General features: G+C 40.9%; 1 protein-coding gene across 1 annotated transcript in view; it reads left to right on the top strand.

The window, feature by feature from the left end:
* The window catches only part of ADGRV1 (adhesion G protein-coupled receptor V1), a 319,443-nt gene that overhangs the window by 217,814 nt on the left and 82,165 nt on the right, over positions 1–19,464 (top strand). The window contains exons 84-85 of the mRNA XM_063129627.1: positions 8,760–8,876; positions 17,978–18,156. Of these exons, the coding sequence (XP_062985697.1) occupies positions 8,760–8,876; positions 17,978–18,156 (296 nt within the window). The remainder of the gene's footprint in view (positions 1–8,759; positions 8,877–17,977; positions 18,157–19,464) is intronic.

Below are 19,464 nucleotides of genomic sequence, written 5' to 3'. Positions count from 1 at the left end.
AGGGTTTAGTTCCTCACCTCCATCCAAGCCATTTGAAGTTAAATCTCTGTGTAGATGTAGGGATGTTTGAGACTTTTGTTTCAGTTCAGAAATCATTTGAAATTGCCCCGAACACAAACAGGAGTACATTAAAAAAAAAAAAAAAGTTTCCACATCTCCAAGCTTGTGATCCCATTTAGAAAAAATACGCCGTTTTTCTTCCCCATTCAGGAAGGTTGAAATGCCTCTCCTACAGCTAAATTGTGGGTGGTAAAAGTTTTAAACTAAAATATGCTGGTCTTTTGACTACCCTGGTGGCTTTGGCCCTGCCCTCTTTGCCTGACTCTGCCCACCAGTGCAATATGGCGACAAAAGATTTTTCCCTATTGGAAGTCTGTCCTCAGGCTAAAAGCAGTTCTGCACCCCTGATTTACAAATTATGGTTCTTGCCATGAAATTCTAAATACCATAGAATTAGAGCCATAATACATTTCTTTCCAGGCTAGAATTTCATCGCTTTCAGATGTTAAAATGGTAGGTTAAAAATTAGAGCCTGCTTTTATCCCAGAAAGTTAACTTAGTGCTTAGGGAGGCATGAGAATGCTATTCCCATTTGCAAATGATGTGAACATGACCTGTTCGCAATCCCAAACAAACAAGCAGGAACGCAATTCTCAGGAATATTCCTACAAATTCCTGAACTTGCACTCATGTTCAAAAGCGTGCCCCTGCACAAATGTGCATCCCCCCTGCCACCTGACAGCCTGACCAGAAAAACACATGTTTTCAATTGAGGGAAAAGCTAGTTTTCAATTGGGAAAAATGCACACTATTAAAAATGGCCATTTGTCCTGATCAAAAATAACAGATGCTCATATTCGGGAATATGAGCGAGGCAAACCGAGCTTTGAGGAGGAGTTTGGAGAACCTAAACAAGCTTGAATGTGGCATGTTCACCTATCCTTATAAAAACTGTTACTAAATTAATTTCCCAAATTTATTATTGAGCTTTATTTTTGTTTGTTTTCCATATTCATAAACAGTCCCTTGCATGACAGAAAGTATAGTTAAGCCATAGATCAGCAGGAAGGCTTGGATTTCCTATTGATTTATTTTGAAGATGCATAGCCTTTCAATTAAATGATTCTCAAGGTGGCTCACAACATGTAATAATACAGCACGTCTCATCCGCAAACTCTCTCGCACACGCCCAGCCCAGCAGCTCTAGTGCTCTGGCTATTGAATGGAGCCACAGCACACTTCTGCATTCTCAAGCCAAGTAGCAGTGGTAGCTGGTAATGTTCTAGCCCTATCACTAGTACCCACCAGCCTATGGCTCTTGGTGGTGGGTCAGAAAGTCGAGTCTCTGACATTCATCTTAATGCATGGGCAAGCTCATAAAGGTGTAGGCAGTATCATAGAATCATAGGATAGTAGAGTTGGAAGGGCCCATAAGGCCATTGCAGGTGTATTGCATTTCTCTGAATACAAGAGTGAACAACCACTATTATTGGTTTGAGCCTCCTTGGAACTTTTCTATTGCAGGCCTCAGATTGTTTAGAACTGTAATCCCCCTTTATTATTACTTTTTATTATTATTTGTATATTTATGATCCACCTTTGAATGAATTATAAGGGAGGCTTACATGCACAAGGAACAGAAAAACTGTTAAAATACATAATAATTTAAAAACACCCACATAGTAACACACACACACACACACACACACACACACACACACACACACACACACAGAGTGTAAAATCACATGAAAGAGATTAAAAAAATGGATACGAAGCTTAAAAAGCTTGGGGAAAACATTTAGGTCTTTTGCCTGGCACCAGAATGACATTAACGTAAGTGAAAAGCGAGCCCCTCTGAGGAGAGTTGCGGCGGGGGGGGGGCACCTCTGGAAGGCTTTTTCCTTAGTAATCACCTGCCATACCTCACCAGTGAATGAACTCAGAGAAGGCCATGGAATGAAGATCTTAGGATCTGAGAAGGCACATGTGAAGACAAGGATACTCTAGGTATCCTGGTCCTAAGCTAGGAGGGCTTTAACAGACAAAATTAGCACTTTGACTTGTGCCTGGAAACAGACTGGGAGTCAATGCAGTTCATAAACCTCTGGTATAATGTGCTCATATCTCTCAGTTCCATTTATCTGGCAGCTCTATTCTGGACTAACAGAAGTTCCCAAACTATCTTCAATGGCAGCCCATGTGTAGAATAGCCTAGAGGCTAACAGGGTATGGAGAACTGAAGTCAATTACTTCTGTCCAGGTAGGCTCACACTTGGTGCACCAGATAAAAGATGCTCTGTGTTATGGAGGCCACCTGTACTTCTGGTGATAAGGATGGATCAAGGAATAATCGCATCCTGCAAATCTGGACCTTCAGGGGAAACTGTAGCTCTGTCCTGAACAGGATAACCACCACTAAATCTAAATCTATAATTATTTCTAGGCCACCCTTATGAGTGGGACCCTCTTCAATCACCTGAGCAGATGAACCACCCATTTAACCCTGGTGTACATGTAGAAAGCATGCTTAACATATAAAGTGAGAATCAACCATGAGTAATTGAGTCAGAGGCACACACATACCCATTTCCCCCAGTGCATGAACAGAAAGTACTGCTGCTTGTGCATTAGGACCCCTCTTCATGGGATATCACTTTGAAGGACCCCCTCACCTTGGAGGGGTCTTTTCAGTGGGGCAGGCCCTGTGCATGAGGGGAAAACTTGTACATATCAGTTCAGTTCCCGGGCACGGTTTTATATAAAACCAACCAAGAAAATAAACTTAGATATACCTTTTGTTCTGTTCTTGCTTTCAGTTGTTTCACACTCTCAAATTGTACAGGCTTAATGTCATGCTGAACTTCAACAAAAGGGGCATCATCAGGGTTTTTAAATGATCTCAGTGGTTTGTTTTAAGCCTTTCTGCAAGAAATAGCCAAAGATTAACACCAGCTGTTTTGAAAGGTTATATTTTCTATTATTAGAGTTAATAAAAAAATTAATGATCTTGGAGCTATATTTGAAGCTGTAGTTAACTGAAACAGAAGCACTCAGAGGACATTTTCACTAAGGCAAATTCATGAAGCTCAATAGGAAATAATATGATCCTGAGGAGAAATGTTCCAAAACCAACATTATTCACAGTAGACACATGCTGATATTTTCCCCTTCCTAGTAAGAATTTATTTTAACTCTAAATAATCACAGTGAGAGGAAAACATTGAAGAAAGATCTGAAAATTTACCAGGTGCCTGAAAATGTCTAACTGACCAGTGCTGGCTCTTGGGCTAGTCATTTTGTTTGTTTAAAATTCTGTAGTGCACCACAGCAAAGCTCTCTGAGCGGTTTACAGTTAGACACATGCAAAGCACACACAGGAATCAAACCAATCCCCACCCCCCATCACCTCCGACTAAAGAGGCTGTGGGGGGTTGCGCTGGTGGGGGGACACACTATTTGAGAACTTGGGGAGGAGACAATACTTGGTCAGATATACCCATGGTCTGACTCTGCACATATGTACACAGCATAAAAAAAGAGTAAGCAGTTATTAAAGGGTGAAACTTCCAGTTTAAAACCTTACTCCATTAAAAGAGCTTTTTGAACTAAACATTAAAAGGTTCATAACTGCCATTTGAAAACCAGTAGAAGTGCTAAGTGCAGTAACTTTGGGCAATAACTGGGCCTACCACCAGATTAAACCTTAGGGCCTCCCACTGTACTTTAGGCAACCATACAAAGGTGTCTGTTTGTCAGTTAATCTTAATACCAGGAGATGAGGTAAAATATCTTGGAGGAAGCATTCCATGGGATAGACGGGATCTAAAGTAGCACTTTGGATGAGAGGAGACACTGGAACACATACTTGTAGGCTGAGAATATGAGCTTCAGGGTCTCAATTCTCTCCTCAAAGAAGAAGTGAGCATTAGGATGCTCCAATCCTTCTTCAGATTCCCCCTTTTCTATAGCAGCCCCAGGCTTTAACATGCTCTTCATTTAGTGCCTGTTACCTCTCCGCATTGTTCTCTTTTTCGAGAGGCTGGCAAAGACATTTCTTTCTTTCCTTTGTTCATTTTTGTCATGCGTTTGGAAACTGGAGCCATTTTCGGTATTACTTTGCTGCTATGCTGTTTTAATTGATGTTTTAATACATTGTTTTGTTTTATTGTTTAAATTGATTGTTTTTGTAATATTGCAGAACATATTGTAAAGATAATTAGAAATTATATACTGAAAAGCAGCACAGAACCCTCATAAAGAAAGAAAGAAAGAATTTCTGTCTTATCTGGACTGAGAGGCGGCCTGTTCCTTGGCCCTCATCCAATCCATTACTTATTCCAGACAACAATTCACAGATCCACTTATCTCTTGGGATTTGAGAGAAGGAGAGCTAATTGAGTGCCATCAGCCTACTGATGACTCCTTTCTCCAAAGTCTTTGATTCCCTCCCCAAGCACTTTTGTGTAGATGTTAAAAATCACAGGGGACAGAATGGAACCTTGTAACACTCATTGGGGAAACTCCCATGCACACAAGCAGAGTTCCTCCACCACCTTCTGCAACCTACCTGGCAAGTCAGAGCAGATCTACTGTAAGACAGTGCCATTGCTTTGCACTGGTTGTATTCACAAGTCCTTTAGCATGTTTGCTATTTATTTATTTATTTATTTATTTTATTTTATTTATTTATTTATTTAGCTTTTATATGGGCAGGAGTTTTTAAGCACAAATGATTTTCTTGGATGTATTCATACTGCAATGCAGGTGTTATTCATTATGTTGCACAGTATTCCCATGATGGCAAGCTGGGTTTTGCATTTAATGGAAGTTGTTTCAGGCCAGGTGGTTTATATGTACACAGGTCTTCATAAAGTAAACTTTGCAGTTTTTACAGTCTCAAATGTAAAACCTTTCATGAAGCATAGAATGGAGCAGCTGTCCCCAACCAAATGTTTTGGATTTCATCACTCCCAGCTAACATGGCCAATACTTAGGAATGCTGGGGTTGTGATCCAATACATTGGGAGAGCACCAGGTTAGGAGGACAGGAATACAGAAATGGCTGGACAACTTTGGCTGTGGCAACTTGCACCAGTTAGATCTGTGGAAAGGACCATTAATTTGCCAATTTATTTAATGGTAATAAGGTGTAAGTTTCACTCTGATGGGCTTTATTCTCCATTCTGGTTATCTATGTAAGAAACATGTTCTATAATTGTCTAAAAGTGTCCTCAATGCATAAGAATTTCTCTCTTTTTCTCTCTGTGTATATAATGTCATGTATCAAAATTTTCTTTCTGGTCTACTACCAATAGGAGCTGCAATTGCTATATTTCAATCATTCCTCTTTGCAGTCTGCCATAGAAAGGGTATAACATCCAATATTACTATTTTAAGAGGATTTTTTTATTGAGTAACATTGATTTCTGAAACATGTTTGAACTAGTATCTGCCTTCCGGATCCTTGTTCTTTGTTCTGTTTCATTATCAAATGACAGTGTTGTGTAACTTTACGAGTTATGGAAGGGGTAGAACACAGCAATCATGTATTTGCTCAAGACCAGCAAAGCGCCTAGTTCTAAAAAAGAAGAAGGAATTCCTCTGAGCATATTGTAAATAGAGTTTTCAGTCCAGTTCAGTTAAATACAATAATATCTCCAACAGTCACAAACTAAGCTATACTTATGCTTTGAATATGACCTTTTCTGTTTCCCCTTGTTTTATGTATTATATTTGTTTAACTAATAAATATGATGACAATGTAAAGCAACATCCACTATCTTAAATACTGTAGATGCATTATCAATATTGTGTTGGCTTTGGGGAAAAAAAGTTCTTATATGCACATACAAAATTAGTCAGACGAACTATGTATATAAAATGCTTGGGTATGTAGGTATGTTTCCGTGAAGATTCCAGCATTGCTAAGCAACTGTACAGAGCGAGTTCGGCCTCGCCTCAGTGCTGTTGGGTCCGCCTGGCCGCCTGGGCAGAGCTCGAGAGCGGCTCCGTCCCCATGGTTTTAATTTTTGTAAACCGCCCAGAGAGCTTTGGCTATTAGGCGGTATAAAAATGTAATAAATAAATAAATTATTGCATTTCTATACCGCCCAATAGCCGAAGCTGTCTGGGTGGTTCACATGAATGTAACAAATCCATTGGGAAAAAATGTAAAAGGCAATGCTTATCCCCAGTGGTTCATTTAATTGTATGGCTATCCATCCAAGGAGCTCAGGGCGGCAGATGTGGGCCCTCTTCCTCCACGGTTATCATCACAACCATCACGTGAGGTAGGCCGGGCAGGGAGAGAGGGAGGGGGCGGCCAAGACCACCCTCGCTCTCGATGGAGGTAAGACGGGCACCTGAACCTCGCCCGGCGCCTGGGGGTGGGCAAGGCCGACTAAGGCCTAGCTAAGGCGGCTGCTTTCGCCTCAATGGACATTCCGCCATCCTGCGAGAGGAAAACGAGCCTTCAGAAGCGACCATGGTAGCAGGAAACCAGGCTTTCCAGAGCTCCGTGAGGGGAGGCTTAAAGATCGCCCGCATGGTATGAGGGAAGGTTAGGGGGAGGGGGATAGCTACCTCAAGGGGCTGAATTCCACCCCACCACACACCTTTAAAAAATTATTAAATCTGGATTCTAACCCTTTCCCCTGGATGTGGCATTCTTCGTTTGTGTCCCCACCCCCTGGGTGCTCAGCTCGGAAGTGAAGAATCAGGGAGACCGTGCCTCTGAGTGTGTGCAAAGTGCATTCCCCTCAGCACCGCAGAGAATCCCTCCCCCATCCAGGGATTTAGGGATTCCAGATCAAAGCGGGTTGGAGGAGGGTGTTTCTCTGGAGCCCTGGCATCTCTTCTTTTATTTTTTGGGTACCAATTAAATGCGTTCTATACTGGGGACAGTCTTCCCCAACCTGGTGCCCTCCACATGTTTTAGATTACAACTCCCAGAGTTCCTCACCATTGGCCAAGCTGCATGGGGCTGATAGGAGTTGAAGTGGAAAACATCTGGTTGGGGAAAGCTGTCCTAAAGCAACAAAGTGACTTTAGATCTGTAAAGAGAGCTAAAAATGGCATATTTTTCCATCCCCCCACTTTCCCCCCCATGGCTTCAAAATTTCAAGAAATTTTACTTCTGTTGTTCTCTCAAGAGTTTGATCATTGAGCTCATTAAGTGTTGTATCTGAGAAGAACGAGATTGTTAATTGTGTTTACAATGAAATATATGAATGAATAAAGAAATAAAATGCAATGATATTTAATTAATAACCTTTAAGATATGCTACAACAGCATATGTTACGCCAGGTACAGCTAGTAACCACAGAAAAGGTCAGAGTCATGCTGTATATATGTAAATACCTCACTTCTTACTGTATGAATGAAATGTCTCTATTGTCAGGTACTGTGATTGAGGTCATTTGAGGAAATATGTAAGCAATATCTGATATTTGATTGGTGGTGGTTGTTTTATACATTCATGGAATGTTGCTGTCATTGAATAAAGAACATGTCTGAGCTCAATCAATAGAGCTCATTGGTTGATAACAGTTCAGCATCCAGGGCTCAACCTGGCTATTCCCAACTTCCAGGGCTTTTAAAGCAGTTCCAGTATTGCTGCAATGATCAATAGCAATTAGAAATAAGTGAAATACTGCTTTCAGAGTAGGAGTTAGAAGCCAGAGGGATGGGACAAGGCACCATGGGCCATATGTGGCTCCTGGACCATCAAATGAATGCTGCTGTTGTGGAGTCTTATGCTATTACATCTTTGTAGAAAAGTTACAGGAAACAGGAGGCAAATTGCTGTTCCTGCATCTGGGCAGCCTAATTCAGCACAAGGACTGCTCCTATAGGTGTTCCTCCTTCCATTTCATGTATACAACTCCTGTACGTCCAAGATCTGTATATGTATCCTACATAAATGTCTGCCAAGACAAGGTTCTGTACCTAGGGGTGAACAACATGTGGGCGGCTGGCCACATATGGCTCACCACAGCCATTTGTATGCCTCCCAACTATGTCCTGTCACTACCCCTCCACTGAAATCCCAGTAATTCTACTGTAGAACAGGGCACGCCGGGGGTGTACACCTTGTTTCCCAGCAGAATTGGATAGCCAACTGCCTGCCAAATAACTGGTGAGTTGTGAGGAGCTCAAGTCTTCTGGGAAACAAGACATGCACTCTCCACACACCTTCTTTCCCAGCAGAATTGCTGGGACTTCAGCAGTGGCCACTTGTCGCTGCGCTGGGAGAGGGGCGTGGCCACTGGGTTCTAGGAGGGCCTTTGTAGCCCTCTCAAGTCCTGGGAGCTGTTCACTCCTGAATATTTATGCTGGTACAAAAGATGGGCCAAGCTGTGGAGGAAGTGGCAGCAATAATTCCTGGCTTCTCCTCTTGGGGTCCCTCAACACTTAATTGCTGGGCAAGTCAATAAGACCCAGAAGTATCTAGTGTCTCTGGTGTCTCCTGCCCCTGTGAAACCCATCTGAAAATCATGTAATGATTAGAGAGGCAGGCAGAAACTCCACAAATACCTCCCCATTTTTCATTCTAAGCTAATTATAATGCTGGGTTTTCATTAAGTGAATTTCCAAGACCTCATGTTGAATAAATGGGTCTCGGAAAGCTATCATCTATATAGATATTGACCATTCTGTTCTTTATCACTCTTGCAAGCACATTTTGTTCATTCGCTGACTGTCTTAATGTTGTGAACACAATGTTTAACTGATGTTGATATAATTTTTCTTCTAGATTTCATTTCTGGCCTCAGCTTACACAAGTCAGCAACTCTCAGAGGAAAGTTGTTCAGCTTTGGGCACAGTCACCCACTACCTCTACCTTTGCCAGTTCAGCTGGATGCTTATTCAGGTTAGTATTACTTTTCGCTTACTCTCCTTCAACAATTGCTCTCAGTTTTTGGGATAGAAATGGGATGCTTTGAGAAAGGATTTCCACCACCTCAAAAAAAGTGGAATAAAAATACATTAAATAAATATTATTGAGGAAGCAACAACAGCAAAAAGATGTAGAAGCAATGTGTGCAGAGTTTGTGACCACTTTCTTTGAAGTCTAATAACAAAGCTCTCTCTGTTGTACAGTTAAATTTCATATACTGAAAAGTTATCCATACTTCTTAGATGTTTGAACGTTTAAGAAGCTACTTTTTCCGTCATACATTTTGTATACTGCTTCAAAATTCTCATATTGGGCTGGCATGGTTGTAATATATTGTAATGTGAGCTCCCTGTAAACTGTGGTTAACAAATTGAAAGCAAGCTTCAGAAATTAGCACTTATCCCCCATTTCGTAGGAGAGATTTTCCCATTCTACATTAAACACAGGTAAATGAGGCTATCCTCACCAATTAACTGTTTTAATTTTAACAGTTTTATTATTTAATTTATTAAACATTGGGCAGTCTACACTGCTGCCACTACCCATTCTTTTGTGCCTGGTGAACTGATTGCTAGAGCAGCACGAACTAGTGGTTTCAGTAATAACTGCAGATATTAATGGAAACACTCATTTCCAAGTGGGGCAGGTCAACAGAGCTCCCGTTTGTTAGCTCCGCTGACCTTCCCCATTCCAGAAATGAGTGTCGTCACTTGTTTCTGGTTGTTAGAGGAAGCGCTAGTTCCGGTTGCACTAGCACTTGGTTCTGCTAGTGTGGGGGCAGTGTAGGATTCTGTCCATAAATTACAATTATGTATATCTCACCTTTCAAAATACAAATGTTTCCAAGGTGGTTTACAAGCAAACTCAGAATATAGTAATAAATTCACAGTGAACAATAATAAACATAGCAAATCATCAAGCTCTTTTCCCAGGGCAGTTGGTGGTAGATGGCCCTCTGTGGGGATATGAGGGGGACGGGCCGACCAGCTGGAGCAGACTCTGAGATCTTCTAAATTTTATTCCTTCCTTTCTCTTTGAGGGAAGGGATTGCGAGATGGGATCACATGGTCCCAAGGAAGCCAGTTATAACTGGACCGGCCAATGATGGTGGGGAATCTCCATTGAAAAGCCAACACAATTGTTGAGTGGGATGTGGTGGCTGAGAGCCTCTGTTGCTTTATTTTTTCACATGGTGATTGGAAAAGGTGCATAAAGGGGTAACTCAAATGATCAAGTGGCTGGAGCATCTCCCCTATGAGGAAAAGTTACAACTTCTGCAACTGTTTAGTTTAGAAAAAGGCAAGTTATGAGAGACATCATAGAGATGTACAAAATTATGCATGGTGTGGAGAAAAGTGGATAGGGAGGCATTTTTTCTCTCCTTCTCATAATAGTAGAACCCAGGGTCATCCTATGAAGCTGATTGGTGAGAGATTCCGGACAGATAAAAGGAAGGTCTTCGTCATACAGTGCATAGTTAACTATGATATTGATGACCAATTTGGATTTTTATTTATTTATTTTATTTGTTTATTACATTTTTATAGCGCCCAATAGCCGAAGCTCTCTGGGCGGTTCACAGAAATTAAAACCACAATAAAACAACCAACAGGTTAAAAGCACAATTACAAAATACAGTATAAAAAGCACAACCAGGATAAAACCACACAGCAAAATTGATATAAGATTAAAATACAGAGTTAAAACAGTAAAATTTAAATTTAAGTTAAAATTAAGTGTTAAAATATTGAGAGAATAAAAAGGTCTTCAACTGGCGATGAAAGCAGTACAGTATTTGAAGGCACAAAAAGGACATATTCATGGCTATGAATCAATAAGATAAGGCTATCACTGGCAACTAGTCTTGATGGTTATATGTTACCTCCAGTAACAGAGGCAGTATGCCTTTCTACAGCAGTTGCTATAGAACATGGGTGGAAGGGTGCTGTTGTACTTTTTCGTGCTTGTGGTTTTCTGATGGCAACTGGTTGGTCATTGTGAAAAGAATGATTGGCTAGATGGACCCTTGGCCTGATCCAACATGGCTCTTATGTTCTACAGCAGGACTGTTGCAGTAAACCTTAAATAGTGGGACTATATGGGTAGTCCAGCCACATAGTTTCCCACCCCCTGTCCATTCATTGCTGTCTCTCCTGGTGAAACAGTTATAAGGGAAGAAGGCCCCACATGATTGGCCCATCCATGTAGTTTCAGAATTGGAAGTGGTCACACTATGAGTATGAATGAGAACTTGTATATCCCAAACAAAGAATTGGAAGCATGAGTCATCTCCTGATTCATCCTACATTTCAAAAAAATCCCCCCAAATAATGAGCTCCTATTTCACTAATAGTCTCTCATGCAAGCAAACAAGCAAAAAACAGAATCATGTATGGTACATTCACTATTGCAACTGTTCATCTGAATCCACTATAATAAATATCAGGGAGGTGTTTCTACTGTACTTCCAGATTTTGTTACTGTTTTCACTCTTATCAGTGAAAACATCTACGCCATTATGTTTCTGGTTAGCTAGTTGGCAATGCAGAAAATCTACTCCGCAAACACAGTAACTGATATAGCCAGCACCAGCAATCTGGCAAGGCTGGGCTGCTGCCCGGGTCCCATTGTTTGAAGGGCCCACCAAATGGATTTCTGTAATCACTCTGGGTTTCAAGCAAAGAGGCTTGATTGAGGATTTTGGAAGGGAGTGAATACCATTCTTTTGATGGGAGAGGAGCTGGTTTCTTTTCATCTATATGATATTCCATTAAAACCACACTAAATAGAACATGTCCAAACCACTTGCCTTTATTAACTTAGAGATAGCTACCAAGTGTAGGTTTGAATCAAAGGATCTTACCATCACTTCCAACAACACTCAAGCTTGTTCTTTGAAGTTGTGTCAAGAGAAAAGAGTGCCACAAAATTGTTTGGCAATCACCAACAAAGCTTCACTGTATCCCTTTGCTAATTAGAAATGTGAAGATGTTAAATTCTGTGACAGTACTTGGTTGCGGGTCTCTTTTTTCTTTTCTTTTTACCTTTAGGAAGAATACATAAAACGTATTCCTATTCTGGGGAAAATAGTGAAGAATCACTAAGGAAAGCCCATTTTTAGGGCAAATTTCTGTGGTCTTGATCTCCCTAGCTGCATATATTCTTTTCAAATACATATATTTGAAGGAAATTTCATCATCCCTGTACCCTTTTTCTCCCTCCCTCCCTCTCTCTCTCTCTCTCTCACACACACGCACGCACGCACGCACGCACGCACACACACACACACACACACAATCAACTTGGTTAGGTAGTGTGGATTAATTTTGTTTTCAGATTCTCTGCATTGCTCATGAAGGAAAAGCGAAGTCTTTGCTAACTGGTGCACGCTCATCCATAATGAATGGAAATAAAATGTATCACAGTCTGCCATTCATTTTAATTATACAGTTCCAGTGAGTCATAGAATTACTGCAAAAATCCCAAAGGAGGAAATTAACTATTGCCATAGAATAATTATGTTTATATAACTAAATTGATTAGTTCACATCATATATCATGACACAATAAATCTAAATAAAACAGCTATGTGATTTAGAGCCTTTGTGACTTGCTCTCAAGCCAGCTATTTCTTGTGGCTGCCCTTGAAGCTCTTTTTTTATGGCCTTCAGCTTTCTTTGTCTGGCTTTCTGTTTCTGTCCTTACAATTTCTTTTTAAGACTAAGGTAGCTAGCCTGAGAGCACCAAACTGAATGTTCTGCTAATCACATGTTTCAAAGCTATGAATAATTGGCTTACGTACCTGATGGTAAATGTGCGCAGGCCCAATTCAGATCAGGACCATGATGATTCAGGAGGGAGGGAATTTAAGCTTCCCCCATGCCATTTTCATCCGAAAATTCCACATCCCCACAAGGAACGGGGGGTAAAAAAAGAAGAGAAAACTCCCATCTCCATGGAAATCCATGGAGATATGATTTCTTTTAACTCCTCATGGGGGGGGGGTTGAATTTCAGGCTTAAAGTGGGAGGGGAAGGCTTAAATCCCCCTCCCAAAATGCCAGGGACCATGCACACTTGCACCCAAATAAGTGAATTGGTCACACATAGCTCTGCAAGGTGAGTGAGGCATTTTAGGTTTTGTTTGGGTGTTGTTAAAAGTCCTTCACCAACAGCAATAGTAACAGCAGCTCCTCACTCAGCTTCCAGGCATTCAGCAGGCAGCTGCACTGGAAAGCCCCAAGGAGGAAGTCCTGGTAAAATCTTCGAGGGGGCTTCTGAGAAAACTCAAACAGTCAGAGAGGCTGTAAAGACTGAGCAGGATAAAAAAGAAAGAAAAGAAAAGATAAAATAAAAAGTGTATCACCATCACCACCTCCTTACAGAATGGCACTGAAGCCCTGCACACTGAGAAACATGTTCAAAATTCTCAGCCTTTCGCACAAATTTCAAATGCAATTTTTTTGTCCCTTCTCACAACAAAGGGATGAAAATAAACAGACCAAAAAAATATGCAGCATGCTGCTAGTTATACCAGCTGCCTAATAAAGTTTCTGTTCTTTCTAGGGGTGGGGAAACTCCCGCCCGCGTGCCTCACCCCATTGCCGCCACCATCCGCCCATATGAGCCTCTTCTGAGGCTTGGCTTGCCCTGGTGAGGGCTCAGCGGCAGCCACCTAACCCCTTTGCACCAAAATTGCGCACTTACCCCCCCCCCTTTCGTCAATGGTGGCTGCCATTGATGCAATGGGGGAGTTGCACAATTTGTAGAGCCTTCGTAAATTGCGCAATTCTCTCTGCTGCATCAGTGGTGGACATAAAGGCCTCATGTACACAAGGGTAACGGTGTGAATGCTCCTTTGAGGTTCCTCTCAGTCTAACAGTTTCATATTTATCTAAATGGAGGGCACTGTGGGCGAAGTCAGCCTAAGCACATATGGCATTCTCTTAGGATCTTTCCCCCAAACTGTTCAAACCCTGGCCTTTTATAACCCTCATGATGCCAATGACCTCAGCTTTAGTTTCGGACCTGGCCATTCCATTATTCTCATTTTTCTCATTGTAGCCAGGTCTGCCACTGACACCAGTAACACTAAGCTGGACGTATCCCTGCTAAGTTAAGCTACCTGCTGCTTCCAGCACCTGACTGATCCATTTGTGGCAGCCTTCTTTTGTTCAAGAATATATCCCATTACTCAGTTATCTCACAACATACATACAGAACTAGTCACACAAAATGCAATAAATTCTTATCCATTCCACACACTGCAATGCATATTCCGTTACACACAGAGATACATTGTGTCCCTGCTACCCTCTACTCTACCTTTCAAAATGGCAGATACATTGCTGATTAATATATAACGCTGTAAGGGTTCAAGCAGGAAGTTAGGCAGGATCAGGTCCAGGAAAGTGAAAAAAGACTTGGCATAGTTGGGAAATATGCATAATTAAGACTATATAAGAAATTGAAGAAATGCAAGCAGGTAAATTTTTAAGCTTGCTTAAACGTGCAGCAAGACAGAACTAGAGAGATATTTTAAATGTCTTTGTGATCAAATAAATAACAAACCTTGGAATGAAATTTATATCCCTTTTGACAGATAGCACAGAAGACAATGTTTTCCTGTTATATATCACATCCCATGCTCTACTTGTAACTATATAAAATATTGATATATATATATATATATATATATATATATATATATATATGGTCCATTGTAGTCTGAGAGGTGGCTTGGAGGAAGCTGCATTCTGAAATAGAACTCTCACATGAAATAAAGATTGTTTCATTACGCTTTACATCAAGAGCTAATCATTTTTCATTTGCTCCCCAGCACAATACGAACCTCTGTGTGAGTTCCTCCATCTAGTAGCCAGGAAACTGGCTGTACCTTTTCGTTTCCAAACAACTGGTTATTGTTACACCATAGCAACAGGAAAGGACTCGCTAAATTTAGATCTGCTATTTGTATTTGATCTATTTAATTTTGGAATACCAAAAGATGAGAGACGTATAGTTATCAAGATGAAAATGACACTGTATGGGAAATGGCAAACAGGCCAAGCTCACCCCATGCTTTGCAAGGTCCAGTCGAGTCAGCTTATCATTCACTCTCGATAAGAGATAAGAAGATAGGTAACTGTGGTTGAACAAATAGAGAAAACAAGGGTAAGGACACACAGTACTAAGTTCTTAGAAAACTATCAAGAGTTGCATGACTAAAAAGACTAGTTCTAAGAGGTAGAATTAATGGGATCATGGCTCTGTGACTAAACAGAATGGCATAAATAAACTCCAGGGTTCATCTGTCTAGAGCTGGAGCATGGCCTAGTTTTGTCTACAAGGCCATGCAGCTAGCTGCTTTCTGCCAAATACTCTGCTTGTTCTTTTAATGTCACAAGAACAAAATAGCATTAGAGAATGGCAGCAAGGAACAGAAAGCTGAGAACAGGGGGAATCGTTGAAAGGACAACTCAGCAAATAATGGGGGAAAGGGTTTGTGTGTGTGTGTGTGTGTGTATACAGAGTAATGTTTTCATTGTCTACTTAAAGCATTTGTTTCCTAATTGCAGTAAGAAAATGTACAAATGTTTAGCCATTTAATTTACTGGTCTGATCTTTTGTAAACAACTGCATATTTCTTGCTGGGAAGCAAATTTTGAGGATACATGGCTGTGCTGTACATGTTCTTTGATCACGTCTTACTTAAACATAATCAGGAGTAAATCCAAAGTCGCACCATGCCTCCTTTGCAGGTGGTGGAATTTAGGGGAAGAGGCAGCAATGTGTTCATTGGCGGGTTCACTTAGCATTAGTGGTTGCATTGGTCCTTTTTCTTTTTTGGTCTAGTATTGGAGCACTTCTCAGCAGCTGCCAGATGGTAGTCTTCATTCTTATTCCCCAGACTGGATTACACAAGCAGGGCCTTCTTATGTACACATTGACAAAATAGGTCTTAATTTACATTATTAGGAATAGTGTTGCTATATTCTAGTTCCCCAAATACAGGCAGCATGATTTACATATTATGAACACTACACTAATTCTGAAAATCAACTGGTGGGCTGAGGGAAAGGGTAACCCACCCACCCCGGTTTTCTAATCCAAATCAGTGTTGGGCTTTTCTTGTACTCCTTTGCATGTTGCATGTATAGAGTTATAGAACTGGCATCTAGTCCAGCCCCCTGCTTGGTGCATGTAATCCAGAGCTAGAACACTTAGGGTGACCATATGAAAAGGAGGACAGGGCTCCTGTATCTTTAACAGTTGTATTGAAAAGGGAATTTCTGCAGGTGTCATTTGTATATATGGAGAACCTGGGGAAATTTCCTCTTCATCACACCAGTTAAAGCTGCAGGTGCCCTGCCCTCTGTTAAATCTGGTCACTCTAGTATAGCTCCTGCACCTTTAACTGTGGTGATGAAGGGGGAATTTCACCAGGTTCTCCATATATACAAATGACACCTGCTGAAATTCTCTTTTCTATGAAACTGTTAAAGATACAGGAGCCCTGTCCTCCTTTTCATATGGTCACCCTAAGAACACTCCATCAAACAGCTGTTCAGCATCTGCTTGAAGACCTCCAAGTGAGGGAGACCCGACTTCACTCCCCTCATACAATTCATTCCATCATCAAATTGTTCTTACCATTAAGATGTTTCTCCTAATATTCAATTATAATCTACACTCTTGTAGTCTATAAGCCTATTGGATGTAATCCTGTCCCCCGGGGCAGCAAAGAATGAATCATGTGCTGTGTGGCAGCCCTTCAGGTATTTGAAGAGTGCTGTTATGTCTGTCCCCAGACTTCTCTTCTCAGGCTAAATATAGCCAGTTCCTCCAACCTTTCCTCATAGGACTTGTTTTCTCTATGGTCCTCCTCTGAACCCATTCCAATTTCTCTGTATCTATCTGTGAGGAGCCATCAGGGGGAGGGGGGTGTCTCTCAGGTTTCCTTGGTTGCCCAGCAACAGTAGCCATTCCCAGGTAGCGCTGTAAACAGAAGGAACAGGAATCAGGACAAGGGCTCTTTAAATAACTCAACGCCTCGCTGTTAGAAGTGGTAAAAGAGACCTTCTAATACAGACAACAGCAGTCAGGAAAGAACAAGAGGACAAGCAAACCCGTGTCCAAAGCAAACTCAGTACGAGATCATCCTAACTTCCCAACTACTTACCTATGGCTTGCACCACTACATAGACATTCTTTCTGATAGTGCAGATACTTATCTGTGTTTCTGTAATGGTATTCATCATGGTCCTGCAGCCACTTATCCTGTTCTGTAGACACTCACCTTGATCTTGAAGCTACTTACGGATATTGCTTTGCGAGCATCCACCCTGGCCCTGCAGCTACTTACCCAGTCTGTGGACATTCCTTCTGATTTTGCAGATACTTGACCATATCAAATCATAAGCATTCATTCTGGTCCTGCAGCTACTTACCTAGGTCCATGAGCCTTCATTCTGGTTCTACATCTACTTACCAGTGTTGCTCTGGGGGTATTTCACCTTATCCTGCAGCTACTTACTGGGGTAGCGGATAATTAACAAATTGATCCAACATGAGTTTTGGAGAGTTTACTCATCCCTAAGTACATGTTTTTCTATGATGAAAGCATTCAACCTCTTTATATAAAAACTTATTAAAGTAGGATTTGACTAATTTTTAATTTATTTATATTAGAGATGAGTTGCTTATCTATGGCATAGCCAGACACTGCAATAGTTCAATATTTGATGTCAACATTTGAAGTTCATAAAAATTAGGTCTTTTGTCCACAGAATAATTTCTTGTACTTTCAGTGAGTTTTTTTCTTCTTTCTTTAGCTCTACTAACTGCAAACTTGTATTAATCAAAGTAAACCCCCTTTGGGCAAAATCATCCTAGCATGTCTCTGCCACCATCCTAAATATGTATTTTTTTCATTTGTTTTAGTATTATTTTTTTTAAAAAAATGATGCTGAATGTTTGTGGTGAGCAGATGTATATTTCTGAGATTTTTATTTTACAATATTATTCATGCTTTATATCAAACTTATTGATCCAATGTTTTCCATTATTCCCTAGGCTGTTAATTTCTGGTATGTCCTTGTGATGAATGATGAGCACACAGAACGACGCTATCTAATGTTTTTTCTTCTGGGTTGGGGTCTTCCAGCTTTTGTTGTGATTCTACTTTTAATTATCCTACGAGGAATCTATCATCACAGCCTGTCACAGATTTATGGCCTGGTCTACAGTGATCTGTAAGTATACATATGAAAAAAAACCAAAATGAGGATTGAGTATGGATGTTTGTGCATTTTTTCTAGAGCTTTATCTGTGATCTAGATTCACAGTATGACCAGTGCAATCTACTCAGAAATAAGTCCCATTGCTTTTAAGGAGTTTTACTCCCAGGTAAGTGCATACAAGATTGCATCCTAAAAGAGTTGTGGTCATCTACGAACTGTTCTCCCTCCTCCAGTGTTTGGTTCCAGAGCTCTGGATTACCTGACACTATGGGAATACATTTTATTTAAGAGAACACATACAGTATAAAAAGAGCCCAATTCACACCTACAGGAATGATAAATGCCAATCAATTGACACTGAATGAATGAAGAGAGCAAGTCTAACTACACTTTTAAATTTATGTACTTCAGAGACACAGCCATTTTCGGAATTGCAACATTCTCTCAAGTGTATTTCAGAAACCACGTCAGATAACGAGTATCAGAGAAACCCTCATGTCCATAAAGAAAAATAAGTCTTGCAAAATTGATGGGGAACAAACACTTTAAAGCTTTGTTTCTAAGTAAAGGGCCCAGTGGCATGTGTCTTCCCACCCCCACCCCACCACAAAACACAATAGTGAAGAGATATGCATGCTAAATACAAAAACCATTGTTGTTTTTCAGAGGAAAACAAAATTCTGCATTTTATAAAACATGATTTAAAATTTCCAAATATACAGTCAGCAAAGGATGTACATAAGTTATCAAAAGATTTCACAATCCACTGGGCATCTCTAGCACCTTCAGTTTTCTGTGCCTCTTCTGCTTTAGCATCTGCAATTTCAGCAGGGTTATTCCATCTGTGCTGTATCAGCTTTCCCCTTTCTCTCAAATACATTTCCACACTTCTTTGGAACTACCCTTTTAGGCTTAGGGTCTGGCTTTGGTGGAGTAGGTTTAGCAAATAACCTTGCTGGACTCTGTTGTGACCCATCCTTTGCTTTGCTCTTGTCACACCTAAGTATCCGATGCACCTAGTAAAGGAGTTGCACATTGCCTATTCACGATGAGGGCAGGTTTAGGTTTGGGGTACTAGTGTACAAAGCCGTAAACAACCAGTTACCTGAGAGAGAGAGACTTCTCCCTTACCAATCTGCCTGATTGGTGAGGTCATCAGAGGGCATGCTCCTAGTGGTTCCGCATGGACCTACGGGCCTGATTTGGGTCACTTGGAGAAGAGCCGTCAGTGTAGTGGTTCCCCTCCTGTGGAACTCCCTGCCTTTGAAGATCAGGCCAATACTGTGTCATTTTTGGCACATCCTGAAAACAGTTCTTTTC

Source organism: Elgaria multicarinata, chromosome 6 (genome assembly GCF_023053635.1).
Source record: "Elgaria multicarinata webbii isolate HBS135686 ecotype San Diego chromosome 6, rElgMul1.1.pri, whole genome shotgun sequence".
NCBI classification, from domain to species: domain Eukaryota; kingdom Metazoa; phylum Chordata; class Lepidosauria; order Squamata; family Anguidae; genus Elgaria; species Elgaria multicarinata.
This window is presented reverse-complemented; position numbering and strand designations above follow the sequence as displayed.